Below are 20,323 nucleotides of genomic sequence, written 5' to 3'. Positions count from 1 at the left end.
CACACACACACACACACCTTTTTCTCAGTCATCTTTGTATATAAATAAATATTCCTTTTGCTAAAAGTGCTGTTTGTGTTCTGTCTAACATGACTAAACTTTTATGTCCTATTTTCTTGTGTGTGCATGCATGCGTATAAACATTTATGCCTAATGTTGGGTGTCTGCTGTCTCTTTACGCCCTGTTTTTGGCTAGACTGGCCAGCAAGCCTTTGGCTGCTCATGTCCACTGCCCTCCTGTTGGAGCTCCATGGTACCTGGCCTTTACGTGGGTTCTGGGGATTGGACTCAAGTTTTTGTGTTTGTATGGCAGCTGCTTTACTGATGGTTCCTCTCCAAGTCTCTAAATCTGTTAAGTGTTAGTCGTCGTTCCATGGTTAGTTGTTACACTTCATTGACTTTTTATTCTGGCCTTAAATGACCATTGGTAGATGTGTTTGACCCTCTCTTTTGTGGTTGCTTGGAGAAGATCTCTGTTTTCAGTGTTTTGTTTTGTTATTTTTGTATGTCTCTCCTTTCAGTATAATACTCCACCAGGTTCTTTCTGCGGACCTCTTCCCTTGATCTGAGACATCCCTAGGTGCTCTAGTTTTTGTTCTTTGGTTTTGACCATTGAAACCCTGTATTGTTAGGGGCAAGATGGATGACAATGAGTGAGCCACACAGTGAGTGATACTTTGGGTTAAAGTAGAAACATCCTGTCTGTAGTTAGCCAGATTGTTAGTATTTCAGAACTTATCTACTTTTGATAGATTCTATGTTGTTTTTTTGTTTGCTTTTATTTTTGTTTTTCTTTGTTGTTTGGGTTTTTTTGTTTTTGTTTTTGTTTTTTTTTTTTTTTTGTTGTTGTTTGTTTTAATCCTGAAGACAGTTTCTTTGTATATAGTTCTGGCTGTCTTGGACCTCACAATGTAGAGCAGGCTCTCCTTGAACTCAGAGAATCGCCTGTCTCTGCCTCGCGCGGGCTGATTAAATGTGTGCACCACCACTGTACCCAGTGTCCTGTTTTAAATACAACCTAAAGTTTAGTTTTCTGAACAAAATGGTGCTTTTCTACAGTCACTACTTAAAACTGTAATGCAAAGCACAGGCGAGCAGAGGCTCAGCCTTAGATCCTACAAGATCACTTACTGTGCCTTAGGGCTCTCAGGTGTTCGCACGGTGGCTTTTAGAGCTACTTAACCGTGCCGTTTGTTTGTCCGTGCATGCAGATGTCACCAGCATAGATGTGAATGAAGGTCAGAATACACGTTTGTGGAGTCAGCTTTCTCATTTTTCTCTAATAGATTTTGGGGATTGAACTCAAGTTGTCAGGCATGTGTAACAATGCCTTAGCTGCTGCTCTCCTGCTGGTGAGGGTGAGGGTGAGGGTGAGGGTGAGGGTGAGGGTGAGGGTGAAGGTGAGGGTGAGGGTGAAGATTCACCCGCCATGTCTAGATTGTGTAGGTGTGGTATGCCTACAGGAATCTAGAAGGCCGTGATAATTGTCTTGTAACTCAGACTTGTAACAAGAAATGGTTTCTACTAGTTCTGATTAGGCTTGTTTCTTACTTAATTCCCATCTTTTTTTTTTTTTTTTTTTTTTTTTTTTCTCCTTTTCTTTTTTTTTTTCAGAGCTGGGGACCAGACAGGGCTCTACCACTGAGCTAAATCCCCAACCCCCCATCTTTTTTTTTTTTTTTTTTTAAATACATGTATGTGTTTGCATGCGAACATGCAGGCGCACCACATTTAGACACACACACAGTCTGTGTCTGTGTCTCTCTCTCTCTCTCTCTCTCTCTCTCTCTCTCTCTCTCTCTCTCTCTCTCTCTCTCTCTCTCTCTCTCTAAATCTAAGTTCCCCATAAGAGGAAATATGCAGCATTTCTGAGTTTAGCTTAGCTTATTTCATTTAATGTTATGATACCCAGTTACATCACTTTTTCTATATTCTTGATTTCCCTTTGCTTTATGGCTCTAAAAAATGTCTTTGTGGGGCTGGAGAGATGGCTCAGCGGTTAAGAGCACTGACTGCTCTTCCAGAGGTCCTGAGTTCAAATCCCAACAACCACATGGTGGCTCACAACCATCTGTAATGGAATCTGATGCCCTCTTCTGGTGTGTCTGAAGACAGCAACAGTGTACTCACATAAATAAAATAAATCTTTAAAAAAATGTCTTTGTGTTGCTGGGCAGTGGTGGTGCACGCCTTTATCCCCAGCACCCTGGAGGGAAAGGAGGTGGATCTCTGAGTTCCAGGACACGCAGTGAACTCCACTCCCCGAATCAATCCTGGTGGATAGGCACCACATTTTCTTTATCCATTCATTTGGTGATGGGTGTCTAGGCTCATTCCTTTTCATGGCTTTTTGGATGGAACAGCTAGGAGCATAGGTGATCAAGTATCTCTCTATGGTTTGCTGACTTAGAGTTCTGTTAATGTAATATAATTCCAAAGGTTGGGTCACATGGTTGTTTTCTTAGTTTATTTTAGAAATCTCTACAGCGATCTCCATAATAACACAAGTTTACCTTTCCATCACCAATAAGTAAGCGTCCTCTTTTCCCACATCCTCGCCATAATTTGTTGTGTTGGTGACACTGTTGTGGCTGGGATGAGGTGTCCCTGCTTTATCTTTATTTGTAAACCAGTTAGCTGTAATAGAGACCAAATGCCCTTTCCCTTGCCGTTACCGCTTCAGGCTTCTTAAACCCTGCTTACTTGTGCTTAAGAATTGTTGTTGTAAAATATAAAAAATTAAAAAAGTATGGCTGTCTTTTATCCCCCACTAGGTCTTGCACCATGGTGCCCCAAGATATCTGCTGGATATCTTAATTCTCAGTCAACAAAGCGTCTCACCCGCTCTGCTCCATCCCATATCAACACTGCCAAAGGCCTCTCTCTGAGCCTGGCAGCAGTCTCTCTACCTATCCAGTTCCCAAGGCAGGTTTCCATGCCAGAAACACACATCCCAACTCTGTGGTGGCCCAGACCAGCCGCCCCACACTCCATTGCCGTTAAATCTACACATGAAAGCCCACACAACACAATAACCTTTGACCCAATTGGTAAGATATAATTGCCCACCTAAACATACAAAGCCCAGTACCATCCATCCCTTAAGAACATTAATTACAACCTGTAAATACACAGAGCGGAATCTTAACGTCACCTGCCATGGCTTCTCTCCCTCTTTCTCCTATCTCTTCCTCCCTCCTGTTCCAGTCTCCTCCTCTTTCCTCAAACTTCTCTCCCGCCCATCCTTCCTTCTCATCCAATGGCAGGCCTCCTTCTATCCTGTTCCTGCCCTCACCTGTATTTTACAAATTAAATGGGGTGAAGGTTCTGGTGAAGTCACCTGATTCCTGAGTAAGTGACTAGGCAGCTGTCCTTGGGGCAGTGGAATTAGCACCAAAATACAGAGAACTCCAGGGCAAACCACAACAAAGAATTATTGAGGACTGTGTCCCTTTTTTTCCAGGTGTAATAGTGACTAAGTGCCAAGAACCTTGTGATGTTTGCCCAGCCCAGTTGCCTTGATTCTCTTCTTGTTCATCAGCAGCACTGTGTGAGCTCTGTGTCCAGTGGAACAGTTACCTTCCATTGCTGTTGGGTTGGTACCCGTCCTCTTGCACAGTTGCCTTGCACAGGTCTGGAGGTGCTGCCTGCACCGTTGCTTCCCCCACACTGTCCCTCTGTGTTGTGTAGTGAGTGCTCTTGGACACCGGCTCATCCCAGGGAGTCTCTTGCATCCCCAACTGTGACCCAGGGCTGTGTGATCCACCCGCCTTACCCACCACAGTCTCACGTGTCTTTCATGTGTCACCGTAATCCTCATTTCTGCCAAGGTTCTTGAAAGCAGAGAGCATATGTATTGCACAGTGCTACCCAAGGTTTAGAATAATGTCTGGGAAACAGTGACTTCTCAGATATTTGCAGGATGAATACACTAGTTTTTTTCTCTAGAAACTGGTGATTCAGAAATGATATAAAAATCTAAGTTCTAGGTGTAGAGCCTTTAAAGTGTCCTAGTTCTCCGTCTTTCTATTTGAAGAAGGTTGTACATGATTTTTATCTGCATGAATCAATATTTATGTTCTTTAGAATAAACCGCACTCATAAGCTGATATAATTTCTAATTATTACTACCTTCTAGAAGTATAGAGTGGGTGTTTTCTTGACACCCCCCTCCTTTCTCTCCATTTCCTCCTTTCTTCCTTTCATGGTTAAAACAGGTTTTTCAGTTTGGATACTTACTGACACACTGGAGAGACCGTCACATTGGCCTTTTACTCTGTACCAGGAGCCTTACCAACTCCTTCCTTGCTAGGGTCAGGTGTCGTCAGCCCCCCCGTGTGTGTGTGTGTGTGTGTGTGTGTGTGTGTGTGTGTGTGTGTGTGTGTGCGTGTGTGTGTGTGCGTGCGTGTGTGTGTGCGCGCGCGCGTGTGCTCGCTCGCTCGTGTGTGTGGGCTGGAGGAGGCCTTTAACGGCTCCACTGCCCAGTTCTCAGCCCCATTGCTGGAGTCACAGTTACGTGGGCTACATTTGTGTTTTAAATGAGGGTGTTAGTGATCTGTGCTGAGCTTCTCATGCTCACACCTAACATAAGGCTTTTTCACACTTCTGTTGTTTCTTTCCCCAGAATACATGGGGCGGCGGTGCCCAGTAACTGTTAGTTTGTTCTCCTGCTTCTCTTCCTAGCTCTTGTGGATAGAGTAACATCTACATCCTCATCCCCTTTTTCCTTGTGGCTTTACCTGATACAACAGTGAGCAAAGGTTTTCGTCAAGTTGTCCTCCTTTTCTTGTCCCCCGTGTTTTCAGAATTGAGAATCGGCTGCTCCCCTGTCTTCCATGCTGTCACCTGAGGCAGTCCTGCTCCCGGTTCTCAGTAGAAGCCACCTCTGCTTTTGCAGCTGTTATGTGTGAAGGTCTTTTATTACTGGATTCAAAATTAGTCTTGCTGTAGAGTATTTGTACATTGTAGTCTTTCTAGAACAAGTTTTCTTTCCATTTTCTTGCTTCTCAGTCATGATTTCTAGGGCTCTGAGCGTTTTGAAAGGCTTACCGAGTTTTAAAGCCATGGCCGTCAGCTGCTTCATTCTGCCGAGTGGAAGCCTCGTGTTGTTGTTAGAAATGCTGACAGTGCTTAACTGTTCTTGTTTACCAAAAACACTTGCTCTGTGAAAAGTGAAATAGGTTCTTTAGACAAATATCTTATGAAAAGTTAGTGGTAGTTTCTTCTAACATAGTTTTAAACACTAATTAAAATTTATTAGTAGGGAAGGGATCAAGGAGAAATCTTGTCTGACCAATTTGACTGCTAAATTATGAGATACTTAAATAAAATTTCTTTGGTTGCAGGTATTTATAACAGCAATGATGTAGCCGTTTCCTTCCCAAACGTGGTGTCTGGCTCAGGATCGAGCACTCCCGTCTCTAGCTCTCATATACCTCAGCAGTCGTCTGGGCATTTGCAACAGGTGGGAGCTCTCTCCCCCTCGGCTGCGTCATCTGTAACCCCCGCTGCTGCTACAACTCAGGTATGTCATAGCTCAGAGCCAGCCTTAGCTATGCAAGAGCTTCTCTCCGACAAAAATTCAGAAAATGTAGGAGAAAGTAGGAGTCAGTTTAGGGCTTTTGTGGGCTATTCTCTCTCTCTTTTTTTAAAGACCATTTGAAGTTGCAAAATAGTATTTGGAAATCTTTGGTGTAAGTTATTTTAGTTAATGCAGGAGAGGCTGCAGGAGAGGACATGCGCAGGCTGGAGGAGCGGCTCCGTGGCTCAGTGGCTCTGTTCTTGTGGACAGCCCGAGTTCTGCTGGCTCCCAAGCACCCGTGCCTCCAGCTCCAGGGGCCGATTGTCCTGTCCTCTGTTGGCCTCAGCACTCGTGCGCACGCACTCACCCATCGTACATAGAGTAAAATGATAATAGGAAGGATATCCCCAAATATCATATTCTCTTAAAAATACTTTTAAATGCTTTCATACATGCAAGTTTTTCTTTTTTCTTTTTTTCTGGTGGGAGACAAGTGTTCACAAATAAACATTTGATCACTTTTCTCTGCTTCCTGTCACAATCTGGTCTGTAGCTCGATACACAGCCTTGTTTATGGGATCTGTATATTATTTTCAGTTCTTAAATACATTGCTTTACTGTACGAGCCAGTGCTCTACCACTGTCTGTATCTCACCCAGCCCTTGGTTTTCCTTTTCTTTTTTAATTATTTTAATTTGGAGTCTCAGCTGAGTTGCCCAGGGTTCTTTGAACTCATTCTTTGGGCTAATTAGGCCTTGCATTTGTGGCCTGCTTTTTAGACTCTTCAGTAATGGACACTGGTCAGTTCTGGTAGGCCTGGCAATAGGAATGTTGCAAAGACAAGAGATAAAGAGGAAAAACCATAGACTTGTTTTTATTTTATTTCATGCATGTGAGTGCACAGTAGCTGTCTTCAGACACACCAGAAGAGGGCATCGGATCCCATTACAGATGGTTGTGAGCCACCATGTGGTTGCTGGGAGTTGAACTCAGGACCTCTGGAAGAGCAGCCTGTGCTCTTAACCACTGAGCCATTTCTCCAGCCCACGGTTGTATTGTATTAATAAGACAGTTAAGTGTTTTGGAACGCCATATAAATAGACACCTCCAATGGCAATATAGTTTGAGAGTTCTAAATCAATCTCTCTTTCTCTCTCTCTCTCTCTCTCTCTCTCTCTCTCTCTCTCTCTCCACACATGCACACACACACTCACTGAATTATTTATTTGTGTGAGTGGATGTGTGTGTTTGTCTTTGACGTATGTGCGCAGACGGCTGTGCACGCTTAGATAGAGAACTCGTCTGCGTGAGCCCTAGCTCTGGCTCTTGGTTTTCTGTCTTTGTTTTTAAGACAAAATAAGCTGAATCAGTACAAACTTTAGCCTAGTTTCTAGTATGTGGGACTACAGAATCCATGTGCATTTTCTTGGTGTTTTCTGTAAGCTGTATCATCAGAATACAGTGTTAGAGTAGTGTGATGCGTGTTTATGAATGATGTCGTCCAGATAGGAGAACAAGCAGCTGTTGAGTGCAGAGCGTCTGTGGACACGGAAACTGACTGTTTGGGGAATGAGTGAGGCTCTCCTGTGACTCTAGAGGGTCTTCCTTCAGGTTACGTCACTAGAGAAGCAGGGGAGTGAAGTCATGGGCTGGGTTAGAGCGTGTGAGTGCCGTGTCACAAGCAGTTCAGTTTAGTCAGAGGAGAGCTTGGACCAGGTTTCACTTTTCATTTTCAGTGTGCATTTTATCTTCTGCTCTGTAAAGCTCTGTTTTAATTATTGTTGTTAGTTGCAGGCTGAATTAAGCAGAGCCTCATTCCTTATCCATTATGTTGGTGTGGTCAGTGTCTGTATCAGGGAGGGAGAGCTGCATGGGGGAAGTGGGCGTGAGAAAGAAATTCACGCGGTATAAGGAATCCCTGTCCATGTTCATGTACATGGACCTTACGCACGCACGCACGCACGCACGCACGCACGCACATACAAACACAGTTTGATTCCCATAGTACTTGCTGAGAGCAGCATGCATTTCTACCTAGTGGTAAATGCATTCTGCCTTGAAGCAGAAGCCTATTTAGTCTGGCTTATCTGCTGCTGTAGCAACCATCAGTCTCCAGGCAGCTGAGGTACACTGACCTCTAAGGTGAGCTGAGGCAGATCTCCTTCAGTGTAGATGCCTAAGACACTATTAATGGTGTTGAATGTGAAATGTTATAAGCAGTCTCTAAAGGAACAGATAAAAAAACCATTTTGACTGCATTATGAGAACTGCAGACTTGTCATCATGTCTCCTCCTCTCTACTTCATGGTAGTGTTTAAGTCTTAAGTCCACTTCATGGACAGTGTGTTGATGTAGGTAGTTACTTACTGTTTGGTCTTTTGAAACAAAGCAATGTTAAAAGGTGGATAGTGAACGTTACCGGTATTTAAAATACGACTCTAGATGTCATGTCACAGCTATTAGAAACTGTGTAAGAACCTAGTATGTGCAAGGGCCAGGGTCCACTTACCAGCACTACCTAAAGGAAAGGAGACCCCCCCCCACACACACACCCAGGTGCATGCGTGTCACCCCCTCCCTTTCTCTCTCCCCTCCGGACAGATACTTTAAAATGTGCACAGAGAATAGAAATGTAGTAATGTTGACCAGTCCTTTCCTGCATACTTTAGTGAAGTCAGAAGCTTTAGGAGCCTGGTTGGAGCTAGAACAGAAGCCCGGGACCATCCTTACTCTTTCTGACCCTCAGTGTCAGCGAATTCAACATTTACTTTTGATGCCTTAGAAATCATCACCCAGGGAGGTGGTGAAGAAGGCAGAAGTCAGGACAGGTTAGAGATGCAGAGTAGTTGGTTTGATCTGGGCTTTTAGTTAGAAACAGACCTGTAGAATTGTGTGCAGGAAGGAGAAATGGTAAAAACAAAACAAAACAAACTCAACTTGATTTTTTTTTTTTTTTTTTAAGTATCAAACCTCAGCTTATTTGATACATTGTACTTGTTTTTAAAATAATTTCTCTTTCACCAATAATCAGTATAAATACTCGGTACATAGGCTGTCAGGAATACAGTAGTCATACATGTAGGTCTGTACTCTTACAGAAGGTAAAATATTATGTGACATTGGTGTGTTCTAATTTGATCACATGTAAAGGACATAAATAAATAATTTTAGGAGTACCATTAACTTTTCATATTGCCCTTTAAATTGTACTATTTTCTCCTTAAAAGATAAGTGGTAGCATGGACTAGACACTAACGCACTAAGAACCTGTTGAGAATTGGTTGTCCTGCCCAGTGCTCTGCCCAGCGGAGCTCAGCAGTGGTTTAACCGCACTTTCACCCCTCCTGTGTCTTAGCGACTCAGTTGTGGTTCACTTCAGCTCAGCCTAAGCAGTGGTTTAACCGCACATTGAGCCTGTAACAGTTCGGGAGCCGTTGGCATTGAGTAGTGGAGGATGATGCAAGGGAACCTCACAGTGTCCGCAGTGCCTACTCCAGGGAGCGGAGAGCTGCTCACGCTGGGCTTCATCTCCCCACCCCTGGGCATTAGCGCGTCCCTGGCGGAGGCTGCCTGAGGAGTGGAGTGTGCTCAGAGCATGTTTGAAGTGTGCAGTGTGAATCCTTGTGAACAACAGATGGGACTTGACCCAGTCTCTGCCTAGTGTCCATTCAGATTTCCTGCAGAAAAAGAAACCCTCTCTGGTCAAACATGTATTCTTAATGTTAATGTATATTATTTTAATATAACATAGTTTTGATATGAATTATGAAACATTTCAATCCTTACCTTGTACTTAGTCTTGTATGTGTTGCTTGTGTTGAGATCACAGATGGACCCTTCACTCAGTAGTGTGGCTGTCTTACAATAGAGTCTGTGGGTGAAGTACTGCTTAGAGCAGAGCCTTTGTGCTAACATTTTTAATTGTTTTTACTCTTGGAAATTTGCCCAAATTAGCATCAGTATATAATTGACAATTTATCTTATCCAAGTTCATGCAAAACCAGAAATCACAATAGTTCATAAATAGTTTGTTTTTAAAAGCTTTATGTTTCAAGTTTGTGTGTGTGCGTGTGTGTGTGCGCGCGTGTGCACATGGACAGCGCGTGTTAATAGTCAGAGGATACTTGGAGTCTGCTCTCTCCCAGCCTGCATGTTTCAGAGATTAAAGGGAGACCACTGTGCTTGTTACCAGGCGCCTCACCAGTCGGACCATCATGGCTGCCACCAAAGTTAATTTTAAAAATGACAAGCTAAAGCCTGTATCCCTGTTAAGGCACCTTTGTTGGCCCGTTCTGAGTACTAACCGTATTCCTGTAGCATTGTGGTAAGAGAGGCAGTGTAGCATCAGCCCCGTTTTGTAAGTGGACACAGAATTTGAGGATAGAGACGGTTAGTGGCTTGCCGGGAGCTGAGCTGGCAGCAGATACAGGGTTGATGAAATGTTTTTCCTTTAAAGTGTGTATGCACGAGGTAGGGACCTGGGGTGTAACTCACACATGTGAAGTAGGATGCCTGCCTCACCTGTGACCTCCTGCGTTTCATTCCCAGCTCACAGACAGAAAGCAAATGTGTGTGCATTGGAAATGGCAATAAAGTCGTCTTTCAGGAAATCACTTATGTTTATGTGTATTGGTGTTTGCCCATTGGTGTCTGTACCATGTGGAAACCTGGTGCTTGCCAAAAGAGGGCTACTGCTTTTAACCACTAAGCCATCTCTCCCAGCAAACTCACAAAACAGTCTTGACAAAATTTAAGAAGAATATATTTTTGTTTTATTTTTCTAAACAGGGTTTGTCTGTAGGCCTGACTGTCCTGTAGACCAGGCTGGTCTTGAACTCATGGATCTACTCGTCTTTGCCTCCTGAGTGTTGGGATTAAAGGCGAGCACAGCCACTGCCCAGCTGGAAGAATACATTTTAAAATAGTGTGCCCGTGCTAGACCCTTGCAGAAGTGGCTCCTACTACATTGTAGAGCTTGCTTGAATAGTTTGGCCACCATGTTGACTAACATACGCATTAAAGCACTGTTGGTCCTAACTTGTCCTGTAGGATAGGACTATAAAGTTTCAAGTCTACCTTTAAATTATGCATTTACTCCTAAGGATGAAAATTTCACAGCGAGTCACACCATTTACCGCTAATTTTCTTTTTTCCCTTTTTATGAAGTAGAGCCTCATGTATTTGCTTTTCGGCACAGGCTGCTAAGTTGGTGGCCCTGCGTCCACCTCCCAAGTGGGCTCATACCCCCATGTACTTATGAGATCCACTTCTTCATGTTCATTTACAATTTTGAGGAGAAAATAGTGTACCTTTTATATAATGTAGCTCTTAAATAATTTATTAGACCTTGTATTTTCCATTTTTCTTTTTATTGCATCATGTGTCAGTGGCCTGAGTACCTACCTGTTCTTGTGTGTGTGTACCACAGCACGCATACAGAAGATAACTTGTGGGGCTTGGTTCTCTCTTTCCTCCATGTGGGTCCTGGCGATTGAACTCTGAGCCTGCTGGTTGCCTGGGAGGTAGCTCTCCCTCCTGTAGAGCAAACCACTTTACAGGGAGCCTGGGATCTGTTTACTCACCATTTGCCAGAGCTCATCTCAAACACATCTGTGCTTACAACTGAACCTTAAAATAGAAAAGATAATCTGCTAATAGCTCGATTAAACCAGAGGTAGAGTTTTGATCTTAAGGGTTTTTTGTTTTTTGTTTTTTGTTTTTTTTAAGATTTATTTATTATATATGACTACAGCTGTAGCTGTCCTCAGCCACACCAGAAGAGGGCATCAGATCCCATTACAGATGGTTGTGAGCCACCATGTGGTTGCTGGGAATTGAACTCAGGACCTCTGGAAGAGCAGTCGGTGCTCTTAACCACTGAGCCATCTCTCCAGCCCCAAGGGTATTTTTTTTTTTGGTTCTTTTTTTTTTTCGGAGCTGGGGATCGAACCCAGGGCCTTGCGCTTCCTAGGCAAGCGCTCTACCACTGAGCTAAATCCCCAACCCCTTTTTTTTTTTTTTTTTTTTTTTTAATGATAGCCTAGTCTGTTTTGGAACTACTGAGTTTATTTTATGTGTCTTGAGTTTGAACACTGCCTGACGTAGTTGCTTCTGTTTCTTATGACTGCTTGATAATTAAAATCATGAGGCATATTTTTTTAAATCTTAGGCAGTTGTTTAAAAGTAATTTAGGTTTACTTCAGTAATTGTTGAGTTTACTTTTAGTTTGTTGGTCTTTGGGTCCTATGATAAAGCAACTGTCATCACACTGAGCTCTCCCAGTGTTAGGAGTGCTTAGATTTGGATTGGTAGACAGCCGAAGGAGCAGTGCAGTGCTGAGAGACACTGTGACCCCAGGAACCAGGACACCGTTCACAGTAGAAATAATTCTGGAGGGATGTCAAACAGAGTCTGACTCGTCACCAGGCTGGCCGTGGACTCTGTGGTGCTCCTGACTGGTGCTGTGTGTCTTAGGAGAGGTCATCAGAACAACACGAGAGTACCTTCCTAGCCAGAAAAATCAGTAATCATACGCTCTCTTTTGAAAATTCATTTTCCTTTTTGAAGCACGATCTTCATATGTAGCCTCAAACTTGTAATCCTCCTGCCTCAGCTTTGTAAATAAATAAAAAAATAGACTTTCCTAGTTTAGAATAGGCTAATGGTGGTTTTATTTAATAGTTCTGATCATGGTCACCAAGCAGGTCAGTCACTGCACTGCACGTACTGCCTTTGTCTGATATTTATAGTCGGCTTCCTAGCCGAAGGCGATAGGAAAACAGCGCCCTCTGCATTTGAAGCTGCCACGAAGAGACATGAACCCTTGGCAGCAGCAGGCCCTCCCTTCAAACGTTCTTTCTAATACGAGTTGGACCTGCCTGGGCAGTGGCTGTGCACACCTCTCACCCGCACTCAGAGGCAGAGCCAGCCTCATGGCCCACAGCGTGAGTTCCAGGACAGCCCAGGAGAAACCCTGTCTTGAATAAGGAAAACAACAAAGAGGTGGATCTCTTAAGAAACTCCTCAGATCTAGAAAGGTTTTCCTGCTGGTAGAACAGAGATGGCGGCAGAGGGAAAGAAAGGGCCCACAGGCTGAGTGTGCCCTGCTGTGTGGGCGTGAAGGTCTCACCCTGCCCACCCCTCTGCCCACCCCACTCTCCCCACTCACCTGTCCCCTGCTACATGCAGGTCTCTCTCCTGCTATCAAGAAACCTCTTCAAAATAAACTTTCTTTCTCCTTGTAGTTTTCTGTATGCTTAGTTGACCGTTTAAAAACTGTCTCACAAGTGGAACGCTTCCATGGAAAGAGCCTTCGTTCTAAGCCTGAGTGTTCGTGTCTGAGGCATCTCAGTGGTCCCTGTAATGCTGGTGTCTCCAGTTTTCTTGCTCCTGCTTACTTTATGAGTAGCTAATATTCCTAAAAGGTTGGGGCAGAATCACTGTTGAAAATGTTTCCATAGACAGTTCTGCACACACGTGAGAGTCCGGGTGACTCAGAAAAGTCCATTCTCCTTGTACTGTGTGAATGACGGGCGGAACTTGCTCGGGTCATCGGGCTTGGGACCTTAACCTTACTGATGGAGCCTGTCTCACAGCCCGAGAGAGTTGTACATTTTAGTTCATTGTGCTTTTAGTGTCCATGCTGTTAAATACACAGTAAGGATCCAGTGCTGGTCTTCAGGCTCACATCCCTATCACTGAGGACGAAGTTGTCTATGTAAATATACACTGTAGGGTGTGTGTGTGTGTGTGTGTGTGTGTGTGTGTGTGTGTGTGTGTGTGTGTGTGTGTGTGTTGCACATGTGGGTGTCAGGATCACCTGTAGGGAGTCAGTTTTCTCCACTGAGTGGATCTCAGGATTAGAACTCAAGTCATGAAGTTTGGTTGCAAGGGCTGTTATCCACCGAGGTACTTTGTTATTAAACATGACTTGACAATATAAATGTACCGGCTCTGTGTATATCCTTAGGAAGAGAGAAAATAGAGAAGTTGCTAAGTTAAGTTTTCATATTACTTAGGAACTAAAAAGTACTTTGGAATAATGGAAAGTCAGGGGTTTGGGTCTCGAGAGCCACAGCTGTGGATTATGAAAGTACAGTCTTAGCGCTTCCTGAATAATTACCTAACTGCCACCCTAGACTGTTGCTCGAGATAGCAGTTGGCCAGCAATAATTTATGGTCTAGACTTTTGCTTTGTCATAAGTGACATCATCAATCTCCTCTGAGCTGTCACCATGTCACGAGGCCCTGTATTTCTTCTGCTGTCATCTTGCTTCTTTACATGAGAAATACTGCTGTCCTTGGAAGTTGTTTTCAAGAGGTTTATTCTAAGATAATTATGCTTTGATTTTAGTTATATGAAAAAGGGTAAGTTAATGATTCTGTTTATTCTGAAAATAATTTTAGGGTAGTAAAACGTTTCTGTTAGTTACAGTATTTTGTGTATAAGAGACATATTTCCAAAATGGCACATCTTAAGGCTATGATATTCTTGGAAAGTAGAAACGTATACATATCAAAGAAGACATTTTTATTACATTGGATTATGTAACCCCTTGGCCAGCCTTCTTGACTTCATCTGTTTAAGGGTTCAGCTTGGCTTGTTTGGCACAGGTCCCAGTAAGAGGCCCTCAGACTTGTGGTTAGCAACATGAATGAGTCGCTATCTGTGGAGGAGCTCCTCAGCTAGCAGAACTGGCTTCCTGCCAAGAAAACCGTACCTTTCATGGGGTCAGGACAAAAGCCGTGATTGGTTGGGCTTTGCATTGTATAGAAAATATACTTGTGATGCCTGTTTGCTTTCTTTTAAGATGAAAACAGAGCAGCACACGCAGCAGGCTTCTGAGTCTCTCAGAGTAGGAGGCAGAGTGTAAGACAGTGGTAAGCAACGGCAAGCACGGCTTTGCGTGGTCGATGCGTGCTCAGGCACACGCTGACATCCCTGCTGGCCTGTGATGGGAAGAGCGTTCACACGGTTACCACACGAGCTGCAGTACAGTAGGTTCACAGATTGAGCTACTCCTTAACAACACTGTAGCTTTCAAAATTTGGCATTAGGTGTTTAAATGAAGCATTTGCTTTGCAGGTCAGCATCTGGGCTGGCCTTCGAGAGGAGTGAGAGCACTGCCGAGACTGCCCGCCGGAGGAAGACCCGTCTGACCACCAACTCTGTGCTTCTTTCTTTTTGTTTAGGCAAACACCGCTCCTGGATCTTCTCTGAGTCAGGCACCGGCCCATGTGTATGGCAGTAGATTAAATCAGAATCCATCCATGGCCGTTCTCATAGCTCAGTCTGAGAGCAGCCAAACAGGTAAAGCCCCCCACGCCTGGTGAGGACTCTCGCTGTCTTAGGTCATTTTCTTAAAATGAAAGGAAGGAAGGATGGAAGGACGGACAGGCAGCCATTTAAGGATGTAATTAGTAGATGATTTTGGTTTTATTTTTGTTTTTCTTTCTTTGAAAACGAAAAGAATTACATTTGGATGTAAATGTTACCCTGTAAAACAGTGCTGTGCTTTTTTACTCTCTAAAATGAGTGCCACAATGTCTTTTCTGACGGATTTGTTCAGCCCTCAATTCTCTGCAATGAAAGTAACATTACCGTGAATAGCCCAAACCTTTATTTGCATAATTCGTGAAATTGAATTACCCAAACTTGGTTTAAAAATATTCTTGTTAGAGAATTTCTGCAGTTTTTAGTAATCCCGGGTTTTTTTAACCAGTTAACATTTATTGCATGTTCCTCCTGCACTTTTCAATTACTCGTGCATTTGTGCATCTCATTCCATCCTTTCGGATTTGTTGACAATTCCTCGTGGTCTGGCTGGCTGCAGGGAGGGAATGGCTTTAGCAGTTCACTGAAGGGTCAGTGGCTACCTGTCGTAGAGTAAGGGGAGGCAGATAGACTGTAAAGGGCTGTGCGGGTAGGATGCAAGGTGCTTACAACGTGAAGATCTCTTACTATATCAGCTGCATATTTATCAGGGTGAACTGGTTTCACTTATTGACACATCTAGATTTTTAATTTTTTCGCCAATTTGGAAATATGTTACTATGTATTGGTGTGGCGAGCTACTTAGCAATTTTAATTTTAGTCTTGGCCTCTCTGTGCCTTGTGACTTGTGTTTGGATACAAAGTGTTAGAATTAAGAGCATCAGGCCTCGCTGTTCTCAGCACGCAGAAGAGTTGTCGCCAGCTGCGACTCATTACTTTAACCATAGAAAGTAGAAGTGGCCGAGGGAAGAGCACTGCAAACCCAAACCATGCTTCTGTGCTGTAAAATTGGAAGGAATAAAAGAGCAGAGCATAATCTATGGACTTCAGCACCTGCAGAAGACGCGTATGGACAGTGTTTTCCAGGCCACCGGTCATCAGCTCCCATCCGGAAAGCTCCTGGTGCAGGCTTGATAGGTGTTTTAGGAAAACTCAGAGCAGGAGTTTAAGTCTTGGTGTCTCTAGTAAGAGAGTCCTGTTACCAACTGTGGACTATTTCCACTGCAGATCAAGATCTCGGAGACAATACCCGCAGCCTGGTTGGTCGGGGCAGCTCCCCCCGAGGAAGCCTCTCTCCAAGGTAAGCATTGTTATTACTGGGAAGCCTAGGCAAGAAACACCTTGAGATTGGGAAATTTGTGATGTTGAGTAGGAAAGTGTATATCTGTTGAAGCTGTAAAAGCATTCTGTAGATAAGAATAAGAAGCCTGTCTAGACAAGAAAATTGATTCTAAATTAATTGAAATGTTAATTTTAAACACATTGTTAGATTTCTAAGCTAAAAGGAATACATTTTCATGTTTCTTATCAGTTTGAACTCTTTATCAGTTGTGTGTTTAGCTTGTGGGATGATTAATGCACTGACTTGGTGATTATTTTTGCTTATAAAATGCAATGTCGTAAGATGTAAGCCAAGACTGTGTGAGGCGTCCTAAAGTCCCCTCGTTCCTTCTAGGCTGCTGGAAGCAGAGTCTATCCAGTTCTGTGTGTGTTACGTGTGCTTTAGGTCTTCCATGATAAGCCAGGGCCATCAGCACTGCGTCATTTATCAGTGGGTTGTGGTTTGTTGTTGGGGGACCAGTGCTGTGGAGTAGATGCCAGTTTATGACAGGGCTTGGGGTTCAGTGATGTCTGCCTTTTCATCTCATTTCCAGCTGTGCCGTCCTTCTCCGGTTTGTTTTCCCCAGTTTATAAGCTCTGCCCACATTGCGTTGGGTGGTGAAGACAGAAGGTCTGGCTTGGTCCTCGGGTCTTCCTGTCAGGGAAGAGGCTCCTCTGAAAAGGAGAGCTTTTCCTGTCCTGACAAAAGGAACACTTGTGTCGCTGACTCAGCTGGGAAATATTCACTAAGGAGCACCTTTTATTTTATTTTTGTAAAGGCTGCGTTTCTCTATGTAGCACTGGGTGTCCCCAATTTGCTCTGAAGTCTAGGCTGGTCTCAAACTCAAGAGATTTCCCCTCCCCAGTGCTGGGGTTAAAAGTGTGAGCTACTGCTGCCCAGTCCCACATTCTTTACTGCTGTAGAGCCTGTCCAGTAACCTCAGCCATTTCCCACGTGTGGGTAGATGTGTGCCTTTCCCCATATCATTCCTAAATATAACTATGTAAAAGTAATGTGGTTTTTTTCTTATTAAATTCTGGAGAAAATATTAAAATATTCCTCATTTGGAAATGAGGAATCTGAGCTACAGAATGAAAAAAATTATACCACTGCCCTGTGATTTTTATATTGTATTTCTATACAGTTTATGGTTTTCTTTTCAAACGAGAAAGTTAAGGGAATCTTGCTCATGTTTAGTAGAGAAAGCGTTTCCTTGTCCCTTTCTAAAGTTACATCATCACACATGTTATGTGAGTGGGTTCAGAGTGCGATTTTGCTTAGTAAAAATGTTTTTATGCTAAACAGAACATAATGCAGTGAGTGGCACCAGATTACTTTAAGCGCCATTTAAGGGTCACATTACTCTTTAAAAGTCAGCCCGGAGTGGAATGACCCAGCCTACCTGTCATAGTGTGTTTGGAAAATGGTAACAGCTCACGATGCATGCACTCAGGTAGAATGGAGACCAGAGACCAGGATGACCCGTTTAGTGATGGGAAAGGAAGACCGGGCCTAAGAATGAGCCCGTTCATTTTCATCTCTTTTACAAGGGTTAAAAACTGTGTGAAGAACTAAGTTATGACATTAAAAAATGCTTGTATAATCTACATTCTACACAGATAAGTTGCTTTGGATTGATAGAACTGAAACGGATTTTTATTTTTAATTGAAAATCATTAAATTTTTCTTTTTATTGGACCTTAAGATTCAGATGCCCTTGATAGTGTTACTTGTAGTATTGTACTGATAGCCTGCACATTGAGACCTAGCAGTAGAGTTTTATTTAATTTTATTAACGCACTTTGCCTACATGTGCGTCATGTATGTGCACCGTAGGAAGCCAGAAGGAGGGCATCAGATCCCCAGGACTTTGAGCTACAGACAGTTGTGAGCCATCATGTGGGTTCTGGGTGTACTCCAGGGCCCTCTGCAGGAGCAGTGAGGCTGAGCCCCGCAGTCAACTCTTGGCCCTTTCTCCTCTCTGCTGTCTGCTTTAAAGCTCTCCTGATGTCGGGTTCCCTGTGTCCTATAAAGACAGCCTACTTCAGCGCACAGTGGTCGATTGTTTTCTAGTGGTTTTAATTATTTACTGTGTTCAGCTATTTTATAATTTAGTGAGGAAGAATGATAATGACTCAATAGCAATCTTATTGATACCTCTGCCATAGGCCACTTGGTGCTAGAAAATGTGTACAGGCAATGGCTCTTAGAATGACGTAGGGGCTGGATGTGCAGCCACTTAGACCACTCCCTTCTTTTTAACTTGAGAATGAATGTTTTTGACAGATCCCCTGTGAGCAACTTGCAGATTCGATATGATCAGCCAAGCAGTAGTGGTTTGGAAAGCCTGCCTCCAGTGGCAGTGAGTATTGAGCAGCTCTTGGAGAGGCAATGGAGCGAAGGGCAGCAGTTTTTATTAGAGCAGGGCACTCCGAGTGACAGTAAGTAGCCACTGCTTGCGTCTAAGACGGGCACTTGGAAGCGGGCGGTGGTGGCACACGGGCGGTGGTGGCGCACGCTTGGGAGGCAGAGGGAGGCGGGTCTCTGGGGTCTCAGTCGGGCTGATCTACAAGTCACGTTCCAGGGTAGCTGGATCTGCACAGAGAAACTTCCCCGAAAAATACAAACCAATAAATAAAACACAGCAGCAGAAAGTGTTTGCCCAGAATAATGACACTGTGTTACGTAATATATGTAGTTAGAGAAGGTGTGTGTCATGCTTGGTCAAAGCTATCGCTACAGTGTTAGCTCTAAATTTGTCTTTAGTTGTCTTCAAGAATATCTCTGGCAAGTTTTGGTTTTTGGTTTCGTGTGTGTGTGTGTGTGTGTGTGTGTGTGTGTGTGTGTGTGTAGTGTGCAGTGTCTTGTGGACTCAAGAGTGAGACTGTACCTTTTTCCTAGGGTTGGTATGAAGATAAATGACATGAACACTGACAAAACTTGCTGTGTTATTTGGTTGCTGGTTGAAATAAATGGCTGTGGCTGTCCCTCTGCCCACTAGACTTTGTTCTTGACCACTTGTGAGAACACTTGGTCTCTCCTCTCAGCTCTGGATTTAAACAAAGATTCCTATGCACAGATATCTTCTTTTAAAAAGAAAATGTCTCTAGTCAGCTGTAGCTAGGTATCAGGTTTTAGAATTTGAAGGAATAATAACTAGGCAGACATAGTGACACCCATTTTTGATTAATAATGCCACTTACCAGGTAGAAGCAGGTGGCACACATCTTTAATCCCAGCGCTTGGAAGGCAGAGGCAGACTGATCTCTTGTGAGTTTGAGGCTAGCCTGGATCTATGTAATGAATTCCAGAAGAGCCAGGGCTACATTTTAGACCCTGTTCTTGCAAAAGGAATAGTAATTAGTAAATTTTTATTTAATTAGAATGTTAATCATACTTATGAGATTATATGGTATTTTTGTATATATACATAGTATTACTATCAACGGGGTGGGGTGGGGGTGTGGTAACATGATGCCATAAAAACACAGTTGGAGCAGCTTAGGGAGAAGAGTTAGGTGGTTTTTATCATTTTGGTATGGAAAATTTCAGTGCTTTATTTATTTATTTATTTATTTATTTATTTATTTATTTATTTTTAAAAACTAGGCTTTAAAAAAAATGCTAGTGAGCTAAGTGCCTTGAATTGATCCTTTATGTATGGTGCCCCAACACTGTTGACTGTAAGGAAACTGATGTGGGCAGAACCTTTTAAACAGAGCAAAGATGTGGGCAGAGGGCAGGCTAGCTGTATTATCATTTCTCATCTGGGCACCTTAAGGGGATAAAACTTAAATCTTGTAATGCTAGAGGGTCCTTGAAAGGCCCTGAGCTCATGCTAAGCAAATATGACTTTTTCATACCTGGAGTTTTTCAGATGTCCATCACCATTACAACAGTGCTCTTGATTGGCAGTTGAAAGTCCAAGCCTTGGAAGAATTCTTCTTTTTTCTTTTTTTTTTTTTTTCTCGAAGCTGGGGACCGAACCCAGGGCCTTGCGCTTCCTAGGCAAGCGCTCTACCACTGAGCTAAATCCCCAACCCCCCTGCCTTGGAAGAATTAACACAGTATCTAAGTGGTCAGGCAGGGCCCAAAGTTTGTTAACAGATGAGGAGGCCTGGTCCTCCAGAGAGAAGTTAAGGGCTTCAGAGACAGCGCTCCATGCTGGGAGCCTGCAGAGAGACATGGCGAGAGCTGCCATGGCCGG

At 43.5% G+C, this 20,323-nt stretch overlaps 1 protein-coding gene and 1 long non-coding RNA gene across 2 annotated transcripts in view; both read left to right on the top strand.

The window, feature by feature from the left end:
- Positions 1-20,323, top strand: part of Mllt10 (MLLT10 histone lysine methyltransferase DOT1L cofactor) — a 125,762-nt gene that overhangs the window by 95,830 nt on the left and 9,609 nt on the right. Inside the window, exons 14-17 of the mRNA XM_032885013.1 lie at positions 5,346-5,524; positions 14,714-14,831; positions 16,023-16,095; positions 18,403-18,557. Of these exons, the coding sequence (XP_032740904.1) occupies positions 5,346-5,524; positions 14,714-14,831; positions 16,023-16,095; positions 18,403-18,557 (525 nt within the window). The remainder of the gene's footprint in view (positions 1-5,345; positions 5,525-14,713; positions 14,832-16,022; positions 16,096-18,402; positions 18,558-20,323) is intronic.
- Positions 934-1,564, top strand: LOC116883768. Its single transcript, XR_004385784.1, has 2 exons — positions 934-1,358; positions 1,401-1,564. It is a non-coding gene; the product is annotated as an uncharacterized LOC116883768 (long non-coding RNA).

This window comes from Rattus rattus, chromosome 14 (genome assembly GCF_011064425.1).
Source record: "Rattus rattus isolate New Zealand chromosome 14, Rrattus_CSIRO_v1, whole genome shotgun sequence".
Taxonomy (NCBI): Eukaryota; Metazoa; Chordata; class Mammalia; order Rodentia; family Muridae; genus Rattus; species Rattus rattus.
The sequence above is the reverse complement of the archived record's forward strand: the minus strand, read 5'-3'. Positions and strand labels throughout refer to the sequence as shown.